We start from the raw sequence: 19,984 nt of genomic DNA, 5'->3' as shown, positions 1-19,984 counted from the left end.
TGCATGAGTACTAAAAAATTTGAAACTAATCTTGTGAAAGTGCTGAAATTTTGAAACTAATGTTGTAGAAGTGTGACATCCCACATCGCTCAGGGGAGTGATCCTTATATGTATATTCTCATCCCTACCTAGCACGAGGCCTTTTGGGAGCTCACTGGCTTCGGGTTCCGTAGGAATTCCGAAGTTAAGCGAGAAGAGGGCTTGAGCAATCCTATGATGGGTGACCCACTGGGAAGTTGCTCGTGAGTTCCCAAAAATAAAACCGTGAGGGAATGGTAAGCCCAAAGGGGACAATATCGTGCTACGGTGGTGGAGTCGAGCCGGGGAAGTGATCCGCCCCGGGTCGGGATGCGACAATTTGGTATCAGAGCCTAACCCTGGTCGCGTGTGTGCCGACGAGGACGTCGGGCCCCTAAGGGGGGTGGATTGTGACATCCCACATCGTCCAGGGGAGTGATCCTTATATGTATATTCCTATCCCTACCTAGCATGAGGCCTTTTGGGAGCTCACTGGCTTCGGGTTCCGTAGGAACTCCGAAGTTAAGCGAGAAGAGGGCTAGAGCAATCCCATGATGGGTGATCCACTGGGAAGTTGCTCGTGAGTTCCCAAAAATAAAACCGTGAGGGAATGGTAAGCCCAAAGCGGACAATATCGTGCTACGATGGTGGAGTCGGGTCCGGGAAGTGATCCGCCCCGGGCCGGGATGCGACAAGAAGTGCTAAAATTTTTGAAAGTGATATTGCACAAATACTGAAAATTTATAACTATCTTAAAGAAGTGCTGGAATTTTGAAACAATAAGTGCTAAAAACTTTGAAACTGATATTACGGAAGTATTGAAATTTTGAAACTGATCTTGTAAAAGTTCAGAAAATTTTGAAACTGATTTTGCAAAAATGAAGAAAATTTTGCAATTGATCGTGCAGAAGTGTTGGACTTTAAAACTGATCATGCATAAGTAATAAAAGTTTTGAAACAATTTTTTTTAATCAAGGTAAATTTTTTGAAACTAATGCACGTAGTACAAAGCTTGGAAGAAAAAGAACACAGCCATACTACTAAAAATGTATGAGAAATTCAATGTCAAATTGTAGTCTGACCTATCTATACTCTATAACTATTAAGATTTCACAAATCACAAAAGGAACACTAAACACCTGCATAACCTGGCAAGTATTCAGTTTGATCACAAATCATAATGGTATTTTCACAAACTTAACCATTTGTACAACTTGACATGTGTTGAATTTTATTACAAAAAGTATTATGCAATTAAGAGTGAAACCATTCAATATGAATTGCAATTTATTCTATCAAGTTTTCGATGTGGAATTACAGTCTTCAACAAAAACTGGTATATTTGTGACATGTCGTTCCCTTTATTTTGAAAAAGTTCAAAATACTTTTTATTTTATTTTAAGAAAAGTATGATATTTCATTCATTGATAAAGGCCTTTACAAATATTTATCATGAAGAACTCGGCCCCAAAAGAGTCCTTGCAAACTAGATATAAAAATATTACAATAAAGCATCACTAATCGGAAAGTAATGATTAGACTTCAAGCACTCGTCTGAACTCATCGAAAACCTCACGATTACATAGATCAATAAAACTGTTAATTTTCGTATTACACGGAGATTATGTGAGAACAAAATCTCAAACCATAAATTGGAACATGGAGTACGATGCTAATGGATCAATCACATCATCTAACCGCCCCCACAATCCCTGAACACCAAATGAAGTAGATCCAGCTAATCAAATAGCTCTATCCTTTACACTTAGATCCAAAAGAGGTAGCACACACAAAAAAAAAAAAAAAAAATTAAATTAAATGAAGCAACTCTCCTATAGAGAGAAATCAAACTAGTAAACTCAAATCAAACCAAAGTCCAAGACAATTGTTGAAAATTATTAAATATAAACAAAATAAGAGGATAAAATTATGTCACCGCACCACATCCTCCAGACATCCGAAAGTCATATCACTACACCAGCTAAACCCAAGTGTCGTAGTGACTAAACTTGATCCCAATGCAATTAGGCATCTTCCATGGCTTCCAGCTTCAACTCTATATCAAATGTGATAATTGAATTCAAAACTTTGTATTAATTGTGTGCGTAGGTCAAAAAACGACGATTATCATGATGACTAAAGTGTTTCACGGTTACAATTCAACATCAAAATAGAATAAACAGAAATTGAAAGGGAAGAGACCAAGAATGATTTTCAAGCAGATTGCCCCCAACCCCCAAAGCAAAAGGCAGGGCTCGATGGCAGAGGAATTTTCCTGGGTTTTCTCTAGACGGCTACGGTTTTTCGTCAGATTTGTTAACAACGTTATACAATGAATTATTTAATATCATCCTAAACAAAACTTTACGGTACAAATAAGTTTAAAATACTTGAATCCGTTTTTTTTTTTTTTTTTTTTTTTTGTGCGTTGCAATTTCTCAAAATCCTTGAATCCGTTTTCTTTCTGCACTCTTCAACGTTGAATTAATAATGACATTGCAAGTCTCAAGCAATTAATTTTGCAATTTCACGACTAATGAATCTGATTTTGTTCTTTTATAGGAACAATTAATTGATTTTCAATGCGAGAAAAAGAAGAAAAATAGATAGATTTTGCAACTGATCGCAAATCGTTAAATAATAAATTTGACATCAAGACAACTTAACTAAATGACTTTGGTTAGGAGGATTGCTGAAGTTCTCTTTTGACTGCAGAGCTTTTGCTGTTGTACAACATTGAGGAACACAAATGTCTCTGCGACTAATTAGCCACATTGCTATATTGACATCATCTTTGCCACACAAGAATAACACTATTGCTAACTCACTTCTCTTATCTTGTACATAATTACAAATGAGTCCCATGTACATTTCCACGGCTCACTTGTATTAAAAAGTGTGTCAACAATAATATCAACTTAGTGCGTCTAAATATAATTACTGATACCATATCGACTTGCAACATTTCAATTTACAAATTAATTTAAACATAGTAACGACATTTTTTTTTTTCTTTTCTAGAGCAACAACTAGTTTCTATTTAAGAACTTGCAACGTTCTAAATTAATTGTTTTGAGAAAAAGAAAACAGTTTTTAGGCCGGAATATTATTTGTTATTATTACTTCTCTGCAACATACTTTGTAATTAATTGGTCATAAACATACGTTTTCTCATCAAAAGGAAAAAAAAAAACATTATGCTTTCAAGAACTCAAGAAGAAAATACTGCAGTAGAAAAAATTGCAAGACAATGAAGGGACAAAGCTCTGCAACAATACCCTTCGTTCTCTCATTCTTTTTGCTCTTTAGTAGCACTGTTTATTGTCTCACTCCTTTCTGTGCATCTATTGATCCACCAATAAAGGATATCCCTGATCTAAAATACACCCCCATACCGCTTCCGAAACATTCTCAACAAATTCTCAATGACTTCCTCCAATGCCTTGCTGTAAAATTTCAGTCCACCACCCACCCTATCATGGAAGCCATTTACATCCCACAAAATACCTCATTTCACCAAGTTTTGCTGGCACACACTAAAAACCGCAGATACACAATGCTTGATACTCCAAAACCTTTGGCTATTGTAGCAGCCAAGCACGAACGCCATGTGCAAGCAACCGTAATTTGCGCAAAACAACACGGGTTGCAGATTAGAATCCGAAGTGGTGGCCATGATTATGAGGGTCTATCATATGTATCGGATGTCGCCTTTGTCATTCTTGACATGTTCAATCTTCGATCCATTGATGTTAATGTGACGGAAGGGAGGGTTTGGGTTCAGTCAGGGGCTACAATTGGTGAACTTTATTATGAAGTTGGAAAGAAAAGTAGGGTTCATGGGTTTGCAGCTGGATCTTGTCCAAGTGTCGGTATTGGTGGTCACTTTAGTGGTGGTGGGTATGGTCCTTTGTTGAGAAAATATGGGCTTACAGTGGATAATATTGAAGATGCTAGACTAGTTAATGTGAATGGTGAAATCCTTGATCGAAAGTCAATGGGAGAAGATCTATTTTGGGCCATTAGAGGAGGTGGTGGAGCAAGCTTTGGAGTCATTCTTTCGTGGAAGATCAAATTGCTTCCAGTTCCAGCCAAAGTAACTGTGTTTCAGGTAGAAAGGATGCTGGAACAAGGCGCTAAGGATATGGTTCATCGATGGCAATACGTTGCACCTAAGCTCCCTGAAGACCTCTTCATTAGAACAGCAATAAAAACCAAGAATGGCTCCCAAGAGGGCACGAAGACTGCGGTAGCAATATTCACTTGTCAATTTCTGGGACGAGCAGACAAGCTTCTTCAATTGATGAATGAAAGTTTCCCTGAGTTGGGTTTACAGCAAAAAGACTGCTTTGAAATGAGTTGGGAAGAATCCATGGTATTCTTGGCTGGTTGCCCAGTTGGAACTCCCCTAGAAGTTCTACTTTCTAGGCCAAATTTTCCTGTAATTTTCTTCAAAAGTAAGTCCGACTACGTGAAAAAACCAATTCCAAAACATGGTTGGAAATCTTTATGGAAAAATTTGATTAAGATAGATCACTTGTTAGTGCAATTGAACCCTTACGGCGGAAGAATGAGTGAGATTTCTGAATCAGGAACTCCATTCCCTCACAGAGCTGGAAACCTGTTTTCAGTTCAGTACTTTATTTCTTGGAAGGAAGAAGAGATTGAGACTATCAAGCGGAATATTCACATGTCAAGAAAGTTGTACAAAAGTATGGCTCCATATGTCTCCCAGAACCCAAGAGAGGCTTTGCAAAACTATAGGGATCTTGACATAGGTGCCAATCCGCACAACCGGACTAACTTTCGAACAGCTAGACGTTATGGTAGCAAATATTTCAAGGGTAACTTTGATAGATTGGTACGTGTGAAAACTATGGTAGATCCCCATAATTTTTTCCACCATGAACAAAGTATTCCTCCCCTTTAAGAGCTGCAGAGAATCATAAAGTCGATTGCATTGGTAATGTACCAACAAACTTGTAGGTAAGGATACAACAGGGTGGAGTGGGCAAAAACATACAAGCAATTGGAGTTATGAAATTAAAAATTCTTGTTAGTATGGCGTTTCCTATGACACAATTGATTAGTTCTGAGAGTTTTGATCTCTGACATGATCTTTGTAGTACTAGATTCATTGGCTTCAATGGATCCTTCATCAGTTTCAGTTTCTTGCAATATTTGGGATTAGTTGTTAATTAACTTTCATTTTTGTGTAAGGGCCCTCTTACCGGGAGTCATGTTCTTCACTTTGTTTTAATCTTAAATCTTCTCCTTTCATGAATAAAATATGTTGTATTCTTGTTAATAAAAAAATTATGACATTAAAACAAATTGAAAATTAATACAGTTAATTATTGAAAGTAGTGGACTACTCTGGTGTTATTCTTTTGACCCCTTTAATGAAGTTATTTTCTAAGCAAAAATAAAAAATAAAATTAAAACCAACACGCAATGTACTGCTACATTGTCACATGCACAAGCCTTCACTCATCACATGCGCAATTCCCTTCTCTTTCTCTCCATCTATTTCGTAATTTTTTTTCTTTTTTATTTTCCTCCTTTCTTTCTCCCTATCCTCTCTACTCTCACCCCTAGCCACTCTCTCTATCCTGTTTCCTCTCACCCGTCCTCACTCACTCTCTTCCTTTATGTGTCATGTCACTCGGTTTGTATTACGGGTGGGTATGGTTCCAATTGGTTCGGTATTTTGCTAAAATAAAAACCAAACTGAATTTTCAATTTGGTTCGGTTTAAATTTTTTCGATTTTTATTCGGTTTGATTTTTTTCGGTTCGGTTTTGGTTTTTTTGGGTCTTAAACAATTCAAAATCAACTCCTTGTGTAGAGGTTTTAATTTGAAATGAAAAATCATGATTGAGCTTAAATGTTTAGACTCAAACAAATTTTTGAAGATTTCTAACTGTTTTTGGTGATAAAATTTGCTTTGGTTAAGGGGAATAACTAACAAAGAAGAATAAAATTACGAGGTTCCTCAAATGAACATAAATATTCATCATCAATTGAAAGTGGATACACCAAAAGAAAATGGCCAAGGAAGAATATGCGTCAAGTTAATTTCCCAGGTTGACGGCCTTGTTTAGCATGTTCATTCATTTTCATAATTGATATATATTAAATACCTAATAATATATATATCGGTTTGGTCCAGATCACCAAAATCGAAATCGAACCAACCAATTTCAGTTCGATTTGATTTTTTTTTTAGTTCGTTTTTTTTCAGCATCCACCACTCTCTACAAATTCCGGCAATACCTACCTTTAGCTGTAGCCCGTTCATCGGAGTAGGATTCTCTCCCTTCCTAATACTATTCCCTTCCATCATCTCCTCCTATGATGCATGGACACGGACATGGATATGCGGATATGATATGACACGACACGGGGATACGTCAAACTTCTAAAAATAAAGACACAATACGGCAATTAAAAATAATATAAATAAATAAATAAATCTAAATATTATAAAATAAGCATTCAAATGTACTATTCAAGTTCAAATTTATTTCGACAAACTTCAAACATTTAAAAAGATAATTCACTAAACAACTAAATTAGTCTTCAAAGTTGAAAAACTAAAAAGCATCCAAACGACTTAAAAATTTCCTTTTAAAATATTAGTTATAATATTATATTTTCAAATCTTATAGTTACTGCGAACCTTGACAATTAACTCACCTAAGATTACATCTATATCGTCCATCCACACACTCTGATATCCTTAAAAACAACCTATCACTCCAAACCCTCCCACCCCTGACACAACTTTCTGATGTGTTCTCTAATCGTTCCTCTCACCACTTCCTCGCATTCTACAAAACTGGTATACATAAGAAATGAGAGGAAGATACTGAAGAGAAAAAATGAAGAGAAAGAAAGGTATTTATAGCTAATGAATAGAGGTTTACCCGATGGACTTCCGTCAGTTAAGTCGTGTCAGTGGAATTTTGTCCCCACATGAGGTGAATATCTATGACACTTTGAAAATAAGACTTCGACTCTTAGAGTAGTTCCACCCCTAACACAAATGCGCTAGCATCCAGCGCATTTATCCACTCAATGAACAGTGATAGACCCTAATGAACAGTAATATGCCAAATGCATCTCCACCCCTAAAACTAAATTGCCTAAAAGTATTATTAATTTTTATTATCAAATAATAATTAAAATTTTAATTTCTAAAACATTATCCCTTCTTCTTCTTCCCACTTTTCACTCTCCCATCGCTTCTTCTTCCCACTCTTATGATCTAGGTTTTTGTTATTTTTTGGTTCTGATTGTGCATTTATTTTATTTTTTTGGTTGTATGTTATTAGCAGACAAATGTGGATGGGCAAGGAGATGTGACGAGAGTGGCTGAGAATTATGAGGCAAACAACGGCAGGAGAAGGAGCATAGAGGAAGAGCACGAGAGCAGATCTAGGAGTGATAACATGGATGGTGCTTCTGGGGATGATCAAGATGCCATTGACAACCACCACCCTTGTAAGAAGAAGCATTACCACCGACACACCCCTCAGCAAATCCAAGAACTTGAAGCGTATGATTATAAAACCCCTATCGTCGTCGCCATCGCCATCGTCGCCTCACCAACCTCGCCAAGAAATTTGGCGACTGCTTCCTCTTTGCATGGGGCAGCGCAACCTCATCGCCGTCTCCTTGCTGGAGCTCGCCAAGGAGATGCTCCACACCCAGGGAGTCGAATTTGGGTTGAGGGAGGCATGGCAGTATAGCCTCTCGTCATGTAGGCCGGGCAAGAGCTCATCATATTTTGAGCCGGCCTAGAGACCAGCTTGGACTGGGTGCCAACGTACCTGCTCGGCTGGAGTGGATTGGCTGGATGCCAGGCCAATAATTTGGCTAGGTGCCGGCCTAAAAGTTCCTCGATGGAACTGCTCTTAACCAATACTGAAATATCCGACAGAGTTTCGTTAGGCAATGTCTTTGTCAGTAGATTCCCAAGGCCTGTGACTAGATATTTGTGACACTTTAAAAATTGGAGTCGGAAACTTTTAACCCATATGCTTTCCCTTTGTCGGGCAATATCTATCTGAGTGGATTTCCAAGGCCCATAATTGGATATCTGTGACATTTTGAAAATTAGAGTTGGAAACTTTTAATCAATTAGGTTTTCCCGGATGGAGGTTCTTCGGGCAATAACTATGTCCATGGATTCCCAACATCTGTATCTGGATTTATGTGACACTGGAAAATTGGGATTGCAGCTTTTATGGACAGTTGATGACCTAACCCACGAAGGTTCATCGGGCAGTTATCATAAAAGTTGATTTTCTGGACCCATGGGTATTTGTGAAACTTCGAAAATTGAACTTTTGACCACGCTTATGGGTTTAATGGACGAACTTCCATTGGGAAAATAGATGCATAACTTTGGAAAGAATCTTAATAAATTCTAATTACACTTACGAAATTTTTTATACAATATCAAAACCTAAAGTGATTCAATTTCTACCATTATTATGTTATGATATTCCATTGGATACCGTAATACGAATATAATTGGAATGTGTAAACTAGTTTGGTAGGGTTTGTTTCTCCTTCTAATCATGGATTCTAAAACAATTGGTTGTTTATTTATTTATTTATTTTTTTATATAATAGCTTTAGAATCCATTACAAAATACTAAGAAATATAGAAAATTTTACATGATACCAGCCAATGTTGTGATACAAGATAAATTTGATTTTGTAACGGCGCCTAATGCATTTGTTAGGAATAACAAAACATTTAAAATAAAAGCTTGGCCGTGAACTTACAAGTAAACACTTTTAAAACCAATCCCACCTTAGCTTTACAAACAAGGCTGAGTCTTTTTTCTTGAACGGCCCAGCTTTACGATTCAGGGCTTTCACCCATTACGGTAGTATTCTCTCCATGTTCTTCCACATGCAAGAATCTGACCAACATTTGTTCACCACCTTCTTTGACCTCACAGTGGTATCCTCACCATGTTCTTGCATATTATGGTAGTATTCTCTCCATGTGCTCCATAGACCTCCAGCCACAATAAACATACCTTTGCTAATGCTACTTTTCATAAACTTGTGCAAATTGGTCAAATGGTAAGGTTTGAGTAATGGGTGCAGTGGGTCTTGAACTAAAGAAGAATGGGGAGAAGGAAGAAATATGAGTAGGAAGACACATAGTAGAAAGAGGATTCAAGGTATGGAGGAGAAAAAGGAAGATGAAGACACAGACTTATAAAATGATGACTAAGGGTTTACCCGACGAATTCCTCCGTCGGGCAATTATTCACTACACGTCGAGCAAATTTCATGGCGATGGATGTTTATTACACATCACTAGTGGACTTTTGACTAGCGACAATAGATCTACCCGACAAACCACGAGTAAACCTTACCTATGAGTGGACTTTCGTCGGTAAAATATTTCCCCTATTTGTGCCAAAAGTTTACCCAACGATGAATTTTTTAACTGACGACCTATCTCTGTTGGGTAAGAAGAATATTCAGTCAACCCAATATGTTGACTGACTTCGCCTTACCAACTGAATTATCCATTGGGTAAACATTTATTAACCGACGAAATTCCTTACGTTGCACATAGTTTGGTAGGGTAACCCCTAATTTCTGGTAGTGAGTGTGATAAAACAAAAGACTTGGGAGTAATCATAAAGAAGCCCCCCTCTTTTCATGTCCCCCTCCCCTCTTTTCCTTGTGTTGTTTTGGTTTTTGTTTCTGGAGGGGTAAGGTTTATGTCCCCCCTTCTTATTCATGTTCTTTTTTTCCTTTCCTTGGTATTATGAGGGGTAAAGTTTATGTCCTCCACGTGACTAGGTGTAACTTCTTTTTTTTCATTATCAATAAAATATCTCTCATACCGTCGAGGTTTTCTAAAAAAGAAATAAAAAATAAAAAAATTTATAAAAAAGCCAATGCACCAAACTGTGACTTCGTTTGTCCATGGTAATTTAAAAAAGGACTAGAATTCTCTCCCTTTCTCTTTCTATTCCCCTTCATCCCCTCCTCTCACATTCTCTATTTTGTCTTTCCATTCAAATAGGAAGGGAGGGAAGGGGAGAAAAAAAAAAAAAAAAAGGAAAGAGAATCTTACTCCATTAAAAAATCAATCAATTTTATTAAGCGCAGGAGTTTCATGTGTGGCGCGGAATTCATATCTGTTACTTGTTTGGTGGAAGAGAATCTAACTTTTAATCGAATAATGCCGGAGAGGTGCAGCCAGTTTGGCCACAAATGTCTAGTCTTCTCCACAAACACAAATTAATGTCATGGGAGGACATGGAAGTGTCCCTATTTGAGTCGCGGTCCAAAAATGATGCACGTTTTCTATGTGATGATGTGACTCAAGCATATATGTAAGTATATTGTCGGTCGACCCACCAAAAAAGTAAGAGCATATATACTTTGGGATCGTATATAGTTAATAAGATTATAAGACTGGTACAAGATTTTATTGAAAAACTTTGTTACCTTATTAGGATCGTATATAGTTAATAAGATTATAAGGCTGGTACAAGATTTTATTGAAAAACTTTGTTACCTTATTTTCTTTTTTTTTTGTCCGAGTGTTGTAACAGGGGCTTGAAATTATTATTTTTTTCTTCTGAGTTTCATAGTTTGATAGAATATGGGATTCCATTATTTTATTTTTAAGAAAAGAATCATAAATAGAAAAGCGTCTAGGGCAATCAATAAAGGATATGGGTCCAGTTGAAGAGCTTGTTGGGCACAAGCAGGAAAAGAGTCGAGCTAAATACAATTCGAGGATTTTTTTATCACCTAAATTAGCTAAGGCGTCAGCAGAAAAATTGGTTTCTCTAAGAGCAAGTTCAGCAGACCTTGAAATGTTTGGACATTTGGCTTGAATTGCCCTCAAACCAACAAATTCATCTCAACCATTCCTAAAAGAGGAAAGGCAATTGGATCAAAGGCAGCAGCCCGTTGGACTGCCCTTGCAATAATTGTCGAGCCTTGAGCCCGCTAGCGAGGCACGACGCCATCATGCTGTAGAAAGGAGGGCCTACGTCGTTGATGAGTCAATATTATATTGTATATATCATCGTAATCTTAGTTTATTTTGATTATTATTTTGAAAGAATTTTGATATTATAAATTGTATTTTCAATATAGGATTTTTGACTTCCTCTAGAGCAAAACGTGATCAAATGGATGAATTTTGGAGTAATTTTAATTGGAGGATGCTCGTGTGTCTCTCAACTTGCACATGTCAAAGTTTCATATTTTTCTACAAAGCGTTTTATTTATGGCGATGAAATAAAGGTGCAGCGCGTGGCATTGAAAAATGACATTTTTGGGCTTAATTACGAGTTTTGAAGCCCAAGATGACATCTGATGGGTTCGTGGCATTTTGGAGAATGTATGAGGTTTTGGAGCAGATATGGGTCCAAAACGTGGCTGGACAAATTTGCCATATTTTATTTGTGTTGCAGTATAAATAAGGCTTTTTAGCCATTAGGGTTTCGAAAGAGAGAGCAGAGAACGCACACACTAATTTGGAGAATTGATTTTGATGATTCAAGTTTATTTTCAAAATGTTTTCTATCCATGTTCTTAATAATATTTTGTTGGGTAAATTACACAAAACTACCTCAACTATGAGTCGAATCATAATCTCATACCTCATGTTTTAAAAATTGCAATGTCATACCTCAATTTATAAATTAGTTAGATTTTCTATTAATTTTGCTGTTAAATGATGACGTAGAAGAAGCGGGGCCCACTCCTTTGCCAACTGGAATAAAAAATGGACTAAATAATAATAAATTATTAAATTTTATTTAATGATTAAAATTAATAATAAAAATTAATTATTAATCATAAAATTAAAAATACTTAGAAAAAAAAAATATTTCTCTCCTTTCTTCCCACCCCTCACTCCCTCCTCCTCATCTCATCCCATCTCATCCCATCCCATCCCAAACCCAATCTTACTCTTGACTCGCAGCCTCCTTCTTCTTCCCCCACTTCCCGATCCTAAACTTTGATCGCCGACTCCCAGCCTCGACAAATTGCTCGAGCCCAGCGCCGACCCTTTGTTACCCCTAAACCCAAAAAGGCTCTCCTGCGACAGCGGACCCGATCTCGTCTTTATCCTATTCAACGCCAACGATAACGCCATAATGGGAGACACCGAAGCCGTCGGCTCCGCCGCCCCCGATGCTGACGTAGACGACTTCTTTGTAGTCGGGCCAGTCAAGCTCGCGGACTCTGCCCATTGAATCCCAAACCCAAGGTGTTTGGGTTTGTCCGATCTGTGAGTGATGGCCCGGGGAGGGAGTCAAGTAAGGATGGGGAATTTGGCCGGAGAGAATAGCTGAAGGAAACGAGGGAATAGAAAGAATTAAAATACGATATAGAATGATAGATAAGTGTACTATCTCCAAGTGCAAGGAGAGACCTAAAAACTTTATAAACTTTTGTAACTGAAATGAATTTCTTCACCGGACTTTTGATGGATGTGGAGTGGTGATGGATCTCTTTCCTACAAAATCTCAAGGAGCTTTTACTCGAATACTCTTATAACAGTATTCCAAGAGTGCCTGAATTTTGGCCTACCGATGAGTATCGCAAGGAAATTGCCATGGTAAAACTCCAGTGTGTACAGCTAAAAATCACAGTGGTGAACTCAAGTTTTGTTGGACTATATACTTTACTCAATTACAAATAAGAAGCATCGTAAGATCAATACAATAGATTACCGAAACGGCTCATCCAAAATCCAAATGTGAAAATGAGGAAGATTTAAGTGTCATCTTAAAAGAAGCACTGCCTGAACCTTTGGATAATACAAAAATGAATACAAATTACAAACGCCCCCTTCAACAAATGTTCCAAACCATCTTCTCAAAAGGCGTGGTCAAACGGTGAAGTAGGACTCGGTAAAAAACGTTTTATTGAGAACCATGTGAAACAGAACTTCAGACTAGAGATTAGTTGTTGACTTGAATAAACTCTTGTCACAATCCTAAAAAACAATCCATTGCCAACCCTATAATACAAAGGAAAACTAATGAAAAGGGCTTGAAAACTTTGAGTTTTAATGATAAGGAAAAAATAAAGGGTAAAATGAATAATAGCAAGATTGACTTTTTAGTGTAAAAATATGGTTTTTCGTTAAAGTGAATAGTACTGTAGGCTCGTTAAAACTTCCATAATACAATCCACAAAATATATAAATATTGTTTTTGCAAATACATGAATAAAATTAAGAGAACTTTAACGAAAAGCTTCCGGTACTGTTCACTTTAACAAAAAAACTACATTTTTACACTAAAAAGTCAATTCTGGTACTATTCACTTTAAACTTAATTTTGTTTTTATCGTTAAAACTCAAAGTTTTCAAGCCATTTTCATTAGTTTTCCTAACTTAAATTTGTCTGTCACTGGTGTATTGCCAACTGCCTTGTCAAATTCCATTCCAAAGGGATACAAGCTGGACATAAAGTTCTATGCTCAAAATTTAGAAGGCGCAAATACGCTTTTCTATTTTTCTTTTTTGACACAAACTAATGTGCCTTTTTTGTTCAGAGGGCACATTTGATATAGTTTTGTGTTCAATAAAATTTAACAAGCACAAATATGTATTTGTGCTTAATAAAAATGATGAGGGCACAAATGAATTGTGTTCTTAGCTCATTTTTCTCGTAATGTCTCACCATTAAATCTAGTAGAAATTCATGCATCACCACGCGGAGTTAATTATCGGGGAAAGAGAACGTAGTCATGCTATCGTAGAACTGCAAAAACAAATACAAGTAGTTGGTAGCAAATTTGGAAATCATTTTAAAAGGAAGAAACAATCATGAAAACAAAACAAAACTCAATGAGATTACAAAAATTTGATACGGAATTGCTGAAGACAAACTAACAACCACGGAATTCTGCCTATAGCGACTTATGCGAGAGACAAGAGTGTTTCTACTTTAGTAAGTACATCACCGAGAGGGAGAGAGATCGTAAAAAAAAAAAAAAAAATCTAATGCTTCTTGTGGCAACAAATATTCAAAAGCTTCACATGGAACACATGTCCTCAATTTGTAACAGTTTTAGAATTAAGAGGATTTTTAATTCCATGTTGTTGAGGGAGGAGATAATCAGGGAGAGGGAAAATTTTGGTGAAATTAAAATAGACGGATAGATTAACATTTTGACACGAAGAATGTTAAATTCGCGTTCATGTATTTGGAAGGGAAGTAAATACTTGATATAAACACCAAATTTTACCCGAAACGATTGTTTAAATAGGGATCCTTTAATTAGTGCGTTGATTTTGACCGTAAATTAAAACGTGTTGGATACATGTACCATAAAAAAATGAATTTACCCAGCTTTACACGACTACTCGTCATTCTATGGTTTCAATATAAATACCACAAAGTCAATAAAAGAAAACATGAATTACAATTGCAACCATACAATGAAGACAATACAAAGCCCTATTGCAGTACTAATCTCCATCCTCTCAGTCTTTTCCCTTATACTACCGCGGGCAACTTCAGATCCAATTCTCTCTGACTTCCTCCAATGCCTTCCAAAGCAATCTCAGCCCACCTATCAAATCTTTGATGCCATTTACACCCGAGACAACACCTCATTTCAATCTGTTTTGCAGCACTACATTAGAAACAGAAGATTTTCTACCCCCACAACTCCAAAGCCTTTGGCTATTGTAACTGCCAAGCATGAATCACATGTGCAAGCAACTGTTATTTGTGCAAATCAACATGGGTTGCAGATTAGAATCCGAAGTGGTGGGCATGACTATGAGGGCCTATCATATGTATCGGATGTTCCCTTTGTCATTCTTGACCTACTCAATCTTCGAGCCATTGATATTAAAGTCGCAGATAAGAGCGCTTGGGTTCAGGCTGGGGCAACTATTGGTGAACTGTACTATGAAATTGCCAATAAAAGTAAGGTTCATGGGTTTCCTGCGGGAGCTTGCCTAAGTCTTGGTACCGGTGGCCACTTTAGTGGTGGCGGGTACGGGTACTTGATGAGAAAATATGGGCTTACAGTGGATAATATTGAAGATGCGAAACTAGTTAATGTGAACGGGACAATTCTTGATAGAAAGTCCATGGGAGAAGATCTTTTTTGGGCCATTAGAGGAGGAGGTGGAGCGAGCTTTGGAGTCATTCTGTCGTGGAAGGTCAAGTTGGTTCCAGTTCCAGCCAAAGTGACAGTGTTCAATATTCAAAGGACTTTAGAGCAAGGTGCTACGGATGTTATTTACAAGTGGCAATACATAGCTCCCAAGTTGCCCAAAGACATCTTCATCAGAGCAATGCCGCAAGTGAAGAATACTACTAATGGAACGAAGACTGTGGAAGTGTCTTTTATTGGTCACTTTTTGGGACAAACTGACAATCTTCTTCAATTGCTGAATGCAAGGTTCCCAGAATTGGGTTTACAAAGGAATGATTGTTTTGAAATGAGTTGGCTTGAATCGACTATATTCTGGGCTGACTTCCCAGTTGGAACCCCCATAGACGTTTTACTTGACAGGCCAAATGGGCCAGCAGCGTTCTTCAAAGTCAAGTCTGACTATGTGAAAGAACCAATTCCAAAACAAGGAATAGAATCTATATGGAAGATTATACTTAATATAGAGAAAGTGTGGATGCAATGGAACCCTTACGGTGGAAGAATGAGTGAGATTTCTGAGTCGGAAACACCATTCCCTCACAGAGCTGGAAACCTATTTTTGATTCAGTACTGGACGTTTTGGGGGGAAGAAGGAGCTGAGACTACCAAGAAGTACGTGGGCTTATCAAGAAAGTTGTATGAAGGAACTACTCCTTTTGTTTCCAAGAGCCCAAGGGAGACCTTCCAAAATTACAGGGATATTGATATTGGCGCCAATCTGGACAATCAGACAAACTTTGAAACTGCTAAAGTTTATGGAAGAAAGTATTTCAAGGGAAATTTTGAAAGATTGGTACGTGTAAAAACTGCGGTTGATCCCCAAAATTTCTTCAAGCATGAGCAAAGCATCCCGCCTCTTTAGAGAGGGAGATACAAGACTGAGAATAAAGGATATGGAACTAATTGTATGCCCCAATTTCCTTCTTTCGATATTGCCTTGAATGTGTTATTCTCAGTTTCTTTTGAAAGTCGTGAAAAAATTTGTCAGAACAATTGGGCTTTCTCAATAATTATTCCTAATTGTTTCGATATATGTGGATTTGTTTGTTGTCTAATGATGCACAACACAAGACAATACAGTTAAAATCACTGTAATATATGCATATGTATAAATAAGTTTATATAAATGCCGTACTTAAGCGTAAATCAAACCCACCGTATGGGTTCCACTGAGTCGATTTACACTGTATTTAGGTACCTCCGGCAAGTGGTCTAGTGGAATTTCATGTCAAATAGGCTCTTTGGCCTTGGGTTTGAGGCACGAAGCTGGCAAAAACACGAATGATTCTCTAGTTGAAGCTTTGGGAGGATGTGTGCCATTTGATTATTGTCAGGAGTGAGTTGAAATGTTTTTAGCTTTTTCGGCCCCCATTAAGGATTAGTCCTAAACCCTAACACCAAAGAACCTGGAAATTTATCTGAAGTGCTGGGGGTGACTGGAATTAGGATGTAGAGATGAGCAGCGATGGGACGCCGGAGGTAGAAGCAGCAACCTTGATCAGCTATGCCTCAAGGGACAGTGGTGAACACCAGCGACAACCATACATAGCAGTGACGCCACCATGATGGGATCACAAATCTCCGGACCCTATTCAACCTACAAGCTGCAATAAAATGGCAATGGAGAAGATGAAGTAGAAGGGAGCAGGGCTCCAATATATTTTTTGGTTTGTATTTCTGTTTGTAAAATTCGTTCTGACCCTTTCATTCACAGAGCTAGTGCTCTTATACAATAATACTTCATTGTATTAAATTATTAAATTATTAAAAATACTTCATTGTAAAGCTGGGTAGTACAAGGGAAAATACTTCATTCGGAAATATATCTATCCATCTTAATTAGCTAGATTAACTTTTTTGCTACATAATAATTGCCATATTAATCCCCCTTTTTTTTTTTTCGCGCAACATAACCATATTAATCATATGGGTCTTATTTTTGTTGTATCTCAACGATTTTTTGTCATATATAAATTTTTGCTTAGTTGAATCAGATGTGTAAAATGCAAACGTCTTCTATTCAATGTACCAAACTATAAATGTTTAATTCCTTTTTATTTTTACCATAAAATCCAAATGTGTTGGATGCATGTACCGTAGAAGAAGTCTAATGCTCTGATATAATTGTAGTATAAATACAACAATAAGTGATCAAGAAGAAAGTAAAAACTTATAGTAGAGAAAGTTGCTACTAACCAAACGATGAAGTTACCCAGTTCTATTGCATTAGCAGTCTCCATCCACTCTGTCCTTTCGTGTTTACTACCATGGGCAACTTCAGATCCAGTTTTCACTGGCTTCCTCCAATGTCTTCCAAAACAATCTCAGCCCACCTACCCAATCTTCGAAGCCATCTTCACCCATGACAACACTTCATTTCAGTCCGTTTTGCAACATTACATTAGAAACAGCAGATTCTTGACCCCAACAACCCCAAAACCTTTTGCTATTGTAGCCGCCAAACATGAATCACATGTGCAAGCAACCGTGATTTGTGTGAAACAACACGGGCTTCAGATTAGAGTCCGTAGTGGTGGCCATGATTATGAGGGTCTGTCATACGCGTCTGCTGTTCCCTTTGTCATTCTTGACATGTTCAATCTTCGAGCCATTGATGTTAATCTTGCAAATGAGAGCGCTTGGGTGCAATCTGGGGCTACTCTTGGTGAACTTTATTATGAAATCGCCAATAAAAGTAAGGTTCATGGGTTTCCAGCTGGAGCTTGTCTAACTGTTGGTGCCGGTGGCCACTTCAGTGGCGGCGGGTACGGACCTATGATGAGAAAATATGGGCTTACCGTGGATAATATTGAAGATGCAAAACTAGTCAATGTGAACGGAACAATTCTTGATAGAAAGTCAATGGGAGATGATCTTTTTTGGGCCATTAGAGGAGGAGGTGGAGCAAGCTTTGGAGTCATTTTGTCTTGGAAAATCAAGTTGGCTCCAGTTCCAGCTAAAGTGACTGTGTTCAATGTTGAGAGGACTTTAGAGCAAGGTGCTACAGATGTTGCTTATAAGTGGCAATACGTAGCACCGAAGCTGCCTGACGATGTTTTCATCAGAGCACAACCGCTAGTGATTTCGAATAAAGGCAAAAAGACCGTGAAAGTATCGTTCATTGGTCTTTTCTTGGGTCAAAGTGACAAGCTTCTTCCATTGATGAATGAAAGTTTCCCAGAACTGGGTTTACAGCAAAAAGATTGTTTTCAAATGAGTTGGATTGAATCGACTGTATTCTGGGGTAACTACCCTGTTGGAACTCCCATAAATGTTCTACTTGAACGGCCAAACGGATCTGGATTTTTCTTCAAAGTTAAGTCTGACTATGTAAAAGAGCCAATTCCAAAACAAGGATTAGAATTCTTGTGGCAAATGATGCTTGAAGTAGAGAAAGTGATGCTGCCATGGAACCCTTACGGTGGAAGAATGAGTCAGTTTTCCGAGTCAGACACTCCGTTCCCTCTGTTGGTATTCACAAGAGTTTACTAACTCAATACCAAAATATGTGGGTGATAAGTTTACAAACTCTATCACACCTCTCACTTTCACTCTCAATAAAATTGGACAAAGAAATAGAGAAAGGAGGGAAGCAACAAGCTTTGGTAAAACACTTGGACTTTGATATATGAAAGAAGTAGCAAGCTTGGTGATAACAAACACTTTGAAATATTAGAAGAGTTTACAACTCTTAAAGCTTACAAGCTGAAAATGAGAATGGAAATGGGATTTGGATGGGATGCAATAAAGCTTAGCAAGATGGCCTATTTATACAAAACAGAAATTGATAAACAATGCAACAACACATGCAATGAATGGGGTGTTTAACATCTTTACACCCTTTAAAACACATGCAAGAACTTTGGACAGTCTAGCACACATATGCAGCTATCTTTCCAGCTTGCAATCAACACTCTTTCGGCTAATACACAGCAGCACACTGCTGTCTTCCTGCTAGCACATCACATGGCAGCACACTTGCTGTCTTTCATCACCATTTCAGCTAGCACATGGAGGAAACTTTAGTCTTTGTAGTTGCAGCATGTGTGGATACAACCTATAAAGAAACTAACAGCTAGAAGCAACCTTTTACAGCCTGTTTTTATTTGAATTTCCAACACCCTCACAGGGCTGGAAACCTTTTTTTAATTCACTACTGGATTCATTGGTCGGAAGAAGGGTCCGAGATCGCCAACAAGTACATTGACTTGTCAAGAAAATTATATGAAGGAATGGCTCCATTTGTCTCCAAGAGCCCAAGAGAGGCCTTCCAAAATTACAGGGATCTAGACATTGGCGCCAATCTGCCTAACAAAACTAGCTTTCAGACTGCTGAGGTTTTTGGGAGAAAGTACTTCAGATGCAATTTTGATAGACTCGTACGTGTAAAAACTGCGGTTGATCCTCAGAATTTTTTTAACCATGAGCAAAGCATCCCGCCCCTTTAAAAGGAGTAGGATTCTCTCCCCTCATATTACCATCCCCTTCCATCCCCTTCTCTCACGCTCTTCTTTTTGTCTTATTTTCTATATAAAAAATTCAAAACAAGATGTAGACGTTGGCGAAGCTACAGAGGCGCAAGGAGGGGCTGCCGCCCCTCCGGTCGTCGGAAATCTCCACTGAGAGTGAGGGTTCCGCCCCTCCGATCTTCTAAACCTGCTGGTATTTGGGCTGGTGCGCTGCAATGCTCTGTTGGGTTTTAATGTTTTCAAGGAAGAAGACGACCTAATGTTGTTTAAAAACCAAACGACATCGTCATATGCTATTGTTTATAA

The 19,984-nt window shown here is 37.8% G+C and overlaps 3 protein-coding genes across 3 annotated transcripts; all 3 read left to right on the top strand.

Moving 5' to 3' along the window:
* The first annotated feature begins 3,268 nt into the window (after positions 1-3,268).
* LOC137724351 (berberine bridge enzyme-like 7) lies at positions 3,269-4,948 on the top strand. The gene is made up of 2 exons (XM_068463089.1): positions 3,269-3,334; positions 3,383-4,948. Exons 1-2 carry the CDS (start codon positions 3,269-3,271, stop codon positions 4,946-4,948), a joined length of 1,632 nt encoding a protein of 543 aa, XP_068319190.1.
* A 9,530-nt stretch (positions 4,949-14,478) lies between these two features.
* LOC137721915 (berberine bridge enzyme-like 4) lies at positions 14,479-16,071 on the top strand. The gene has a single exon (XM_068460939.1). It carries the CDS (start codon positions 14,479-14,481, stop codon positions 16,069-16,071), a length of 1,593 nt encoding a protein of 530 aa, XP_068317040.1.
* Positions 16,072-17,411: 1,340 nt separating this feature from the next.
* Positions 17,412-19,657, top strand: LOC137724622 (berberine bridge enzyme-like 17). The gene is made up of 2 exons (XM_068463377.1): positions 17,412-18,670; positions 19,330-19,657. Exons 1-2 carry the CDS (start codon positions 17,412-17,414, stop codon positions 19,655-19,657), a joined length of 1,587 nt encoding a protein of 528 aa, XP_068319478.1.
* Positions 19,658-19,984: the final 327 nt, after the last annotated feature.

This window comes from Pyrus communis, chromosome 2 (genome assembly GCF_963583255.1).
Source record: "Pyrus communis chromosome 2, drPyrComm1.1, whole genome shotgun sequence".
NCBI classification, from domain to species: Eukaryota; Viridiplantae; Streptophyta; class Magnoliopsida; order Rosales; family Rosaceae; genus Pyrus; species Pyrus communis.
The sequence above is the reverse complement of the archived record's forward strand: the minus strand, read 5'-3'. Positions and strand labels throughout refer to the sequence as shown.

Coding starts and splice junctions, on each gene's coding strand:
- LOC137724351 (XM_068463089.1), top strand. CDS start 3,269: ATGAAGGGACAAAGCTCTGCAACAATACCCTTCGTTCTCTCATTCTTT. Junction 3,335..3,382: donor TTTTGCTCTTTAGTAGCACT/GTTTATTGTCTC, acceptor CCACCAATAAAG/GATATCCCTGATCTAAAATA.
- LOC137721915 (XM_068460939.1), top strand. CDS start 14,479: ATGAAGACAATACAAAGCCCTATTGCAGTACTAATCTCCATCCTCTCA.
- LOC137724622 (XM_068463377.1), top strand. CDS start 17,412: ATGAAGTTACCCAGTTCTATTGCATTAGCAGTCTCCATCCACTCTGTC. Junction 18,671..19,329: donor TCCGAGTCAGACACTCCGTT/CCCTCTGTTGGT, acceptor GAATTTCCAACA/CCCTCACAGGGCTGGAAACC.